Raw genomic sequence first — 2,741 nt, forward strand, 5'->3', positions numbered from 1 at the left:
AAGAGATAACATTTATATTAAGAGAATGTTAATCTTTGTGTTTATCTAGGCCTTAATCTTTGTTATAGTTTGTAATATGATTAGGGTGTTTTATGTATAAAACATAATCACATTAAGAAGAATTAAAGAGGGACATAAATCCCTTTGGTTAGTGTACTTTATTTTGGATCACAAAATAAATGCTAAAGAACATCTTAAATATTGTAGGGTTAAATTCAAGACAACTTTCACAAATAAGTAATTTTTTTGTTTTTTTTGCTTTCTCACCTATATTATATAGTTTTGAGGCATAAGTTACTACACAAAAATAATATCAAAATATATACCAATACAATCAAATATTAGACCTGATGTCTACTTAATTTTATGGCATTACTGCTGAAAATTGCCATTTTAGAACCAAAATACTTTGAATTTTTCAAGTGCTTAATAAATTTTTAAATTTTCCCTTTTTACCTACTTAAGAAATATATTTTTGTTAAATCTTTTAATAATACAGAATTAATAACAGACACTAAACCTTATAAAAAAATGGAACCAAGAAAATCCAAATAATCTTATGTAAAATTTTCTTTTAAAACCTTTAAAAATATAAATCTAAATTATTATTTTTAAATAATAAAAGCCACAAATGCAACAAAAAAAAAGATTTTTTTCTCAATTAACATTAATTTTGTATCTTGTTACACGTTTTGCCGCTTCGTTTAATAACGTGTTAGATTCTCTTTTCGGTTATCAATTTTCTCGTTTTTCGATAAAAAGTTTCTCTTAACAAAAACCAAAGTTACAAAACTTGTGAATATAATACATAATAGATCATGGATAGAGATATAAACTTAAGTTACTCTTACTTACACATGCCCCTTGTCACAAAATCTAGCTTTAAGAAAGGAGAAAAACCTGAAATTTGTGCTTAAGATGTAACCAAAACTAAGGTGAAAAGAAAAATTAAAAGGAATATATAAACAAGAAGAGGACATGAAGCACAGAGATTCTGCAGACTGCAGGTGACCAATGGACAACTTTATCAATAAAAACATACCTACTACTCTCTTACACTTTCAATTTTCCAATACAACCCCAATCTTTAATCTCTCTTAGCTTCTTCTTCTTCTATATCTCTCTCTCTCTCTCTCTTTCTCTCTATCTATCTTCATGGCAACTAGGATTCCATTCACAGAGTCACAATGGGAAGAGCTTGAAAACCAAGCTCTTGTGTTCAAGTACTTAGCTGCAAATGTTCCAGTTCCACCTCATCTTCTCTTCCTCATCAAAAGACCTTTTCTCTTCTCTTCTCCTTCTTCTAATTCTTCTTCTCCTTCACCTTCAAGCTTCTTCTCTCCTACTCTTTCTCCACACTGTAAGCAACTCTTTTTATCTTCTTTGTTTTGAATTGTATGATGGTTTCTTGTTGTAGTATCTTTTAAGGTTTGGTACTGATGTAAAGAGTTTGACTTTGGTAGTTGGGTGGAACGTGTACGAGATGGGCATGGGAAGAAAGATAGATGCAGAGCCAGGAAGATGTAGAAGAACTGATGGCAAGAAATGGAGATGTTCCAAAGAAGCTTACCCTGACTCAAAGTACTGTGAGAGGCATATGCATAGAGGCAAGAACCGTTCATCATCATCAAGAAAGACTCTTCCTCTTACTCCTCCTCATCAATTCACACCAAATCTCTTTCTTGAGTCATCTCTCTCTTCTTCAAGGTTTCAAAACACACCCTCCTCCTCTGTTTTACTCTAATGGCAACACAAAAGATTAACCCTTTTCCTCTGTTTATTAAGGGTTAGTAGAAGAAGAAGTGGATACATGGATGACTTCTTCTCCATAGAACCTTCCGGGTCAATCAGAAGCTCAGTAATGGAAGATGATGAAGGGATCAACAGAGAGAAGCAGCCGGATCGACATTGCTTCATCCTTGGTACTGACTTAGGGACACGTGAGAGACCATTGATGCTTGATGAAGACAAGTTGAAACAAAGAGATGATGAAGAAGACGAAGAAGAACAAAGGAGCAAGAGGCTTTATAGGTTTCTTGATGAATGGCCTTCTTCTAAGTCTTCTGTTTCTACTTCACTCTTCATTTGATCATTCTTATGTTTCTTGTTTTAAGTTTGGTAATGCAAATTCTCTTCTTTCTTTTTTTTAATCTAATTAATTAGGATTATTTTTGTGTGTTCCATTCATAAACCACCACCACCCTAGTCACATGCATTATATTAGCATAAAAAATAATTTTAATTATTTGTAATATAGTTACATTAATATGATTTCAATTTCTATATTGCTTACACTAGTCTCTAATGCTTGTTGTCAACCTAATTAGTCACTTTATCTATCATAAAATCTATATATACTGTGGATATAGTAAATAGTTTGGTTAAAACAGTAAATTTTTATTTTTTCTAATGTAATGTGACAAATGAAAAAATGAAAAATTGAGGAGAGAGAGAGAGGAGTGATGAGAAAAGACAGGTTTTGCATTTGAGTTGAGTTGAGTTCTGTTCCCTGACTGACTTTGGTCAGGTCTGAAAAAGCCATACACCCAATCAAAAGCTTTCTGCTCTGACTCAGTGAGAGAGAGAAAAGACGACTTCTCATTCTTCATCAAACTGAATTATTATTACTTCTTTAGATTTTGCAATCTCTCTTACACAACACAAAAGCTAAATTTTATATATACTTTGGTGTTGTTGTAATTTTGTTTTATAAAAAAAAACACAATTGCAGTCAAATATGT

General features: G+C 31.9%; 1 protein-coding gene across 1 annotated transcript; it reads left to right on the forward strand.

Moving 5' to 3' along the window:
• The first annotated feature begins 943 nt into the window (after positions 1-943).
• LOC17893575 (growth-regulating factor 6) lies at positions 944-2,285 on the forward strand. The gene is made up of 3 exons (XM_006299634.2): positions 944-1,360; positions 1,464-1,707; positions 1,786-2,285. The coding sequence occupies exons 1-3, from the start codon at positions 1,156-1,158 to the stop codon at positions 2,087-2,089; spliced, it is 753 nt and encodes a 250-aa protein (XP_006299696.1). The 5' UTR covers positions 944-1,155; the 3' UTR covers positions 2,090-2,285.
• Positions 2,286-2,741: the final 456 nt, after the last annotated feature.

Source organism: Capsella rubella, unplaced genomic scaffold (assembly GCF_000375325.1).
Source record: "Capsella rubella cultivar Monte Gargano unplaced genomic scaffold, Caprub1_0 scaffold_3, whole genome shotgun sequence".
NCBI classification, from domain to species: domain Eukaryota; kingdom Viridiplantae; phylum Streptophyta; class Magnoliopsida; order Brassicales; family Brassicaceae; genus Capsella; species Capsella rubella.

Bases quoted from the DNA above. Each gene is read 5' to 3' on its own strand.
- LOC17893575 (XM_006299634.2), top strand. From the start codon at position 1,156: ATGGCAACTAGGATTCCATTCACAGAGTCACAATGGGAAGAGCTTGAA. The intron at 1,361-1,463 runs GTAAGCAACTCT...TGACTTTGGTAG, and splicing joins TCCTACTCTTTCTCCACACT to TTGGGTGGAACGTGTACGAG. The intron at 1,708-1,785 runs GTTTCAAAACAC...CTGTTTATTAAG, and splicing joins TCATCTCTCTCTTCTTCAAG to GGTTAGTAGAAGAAGAAGTG.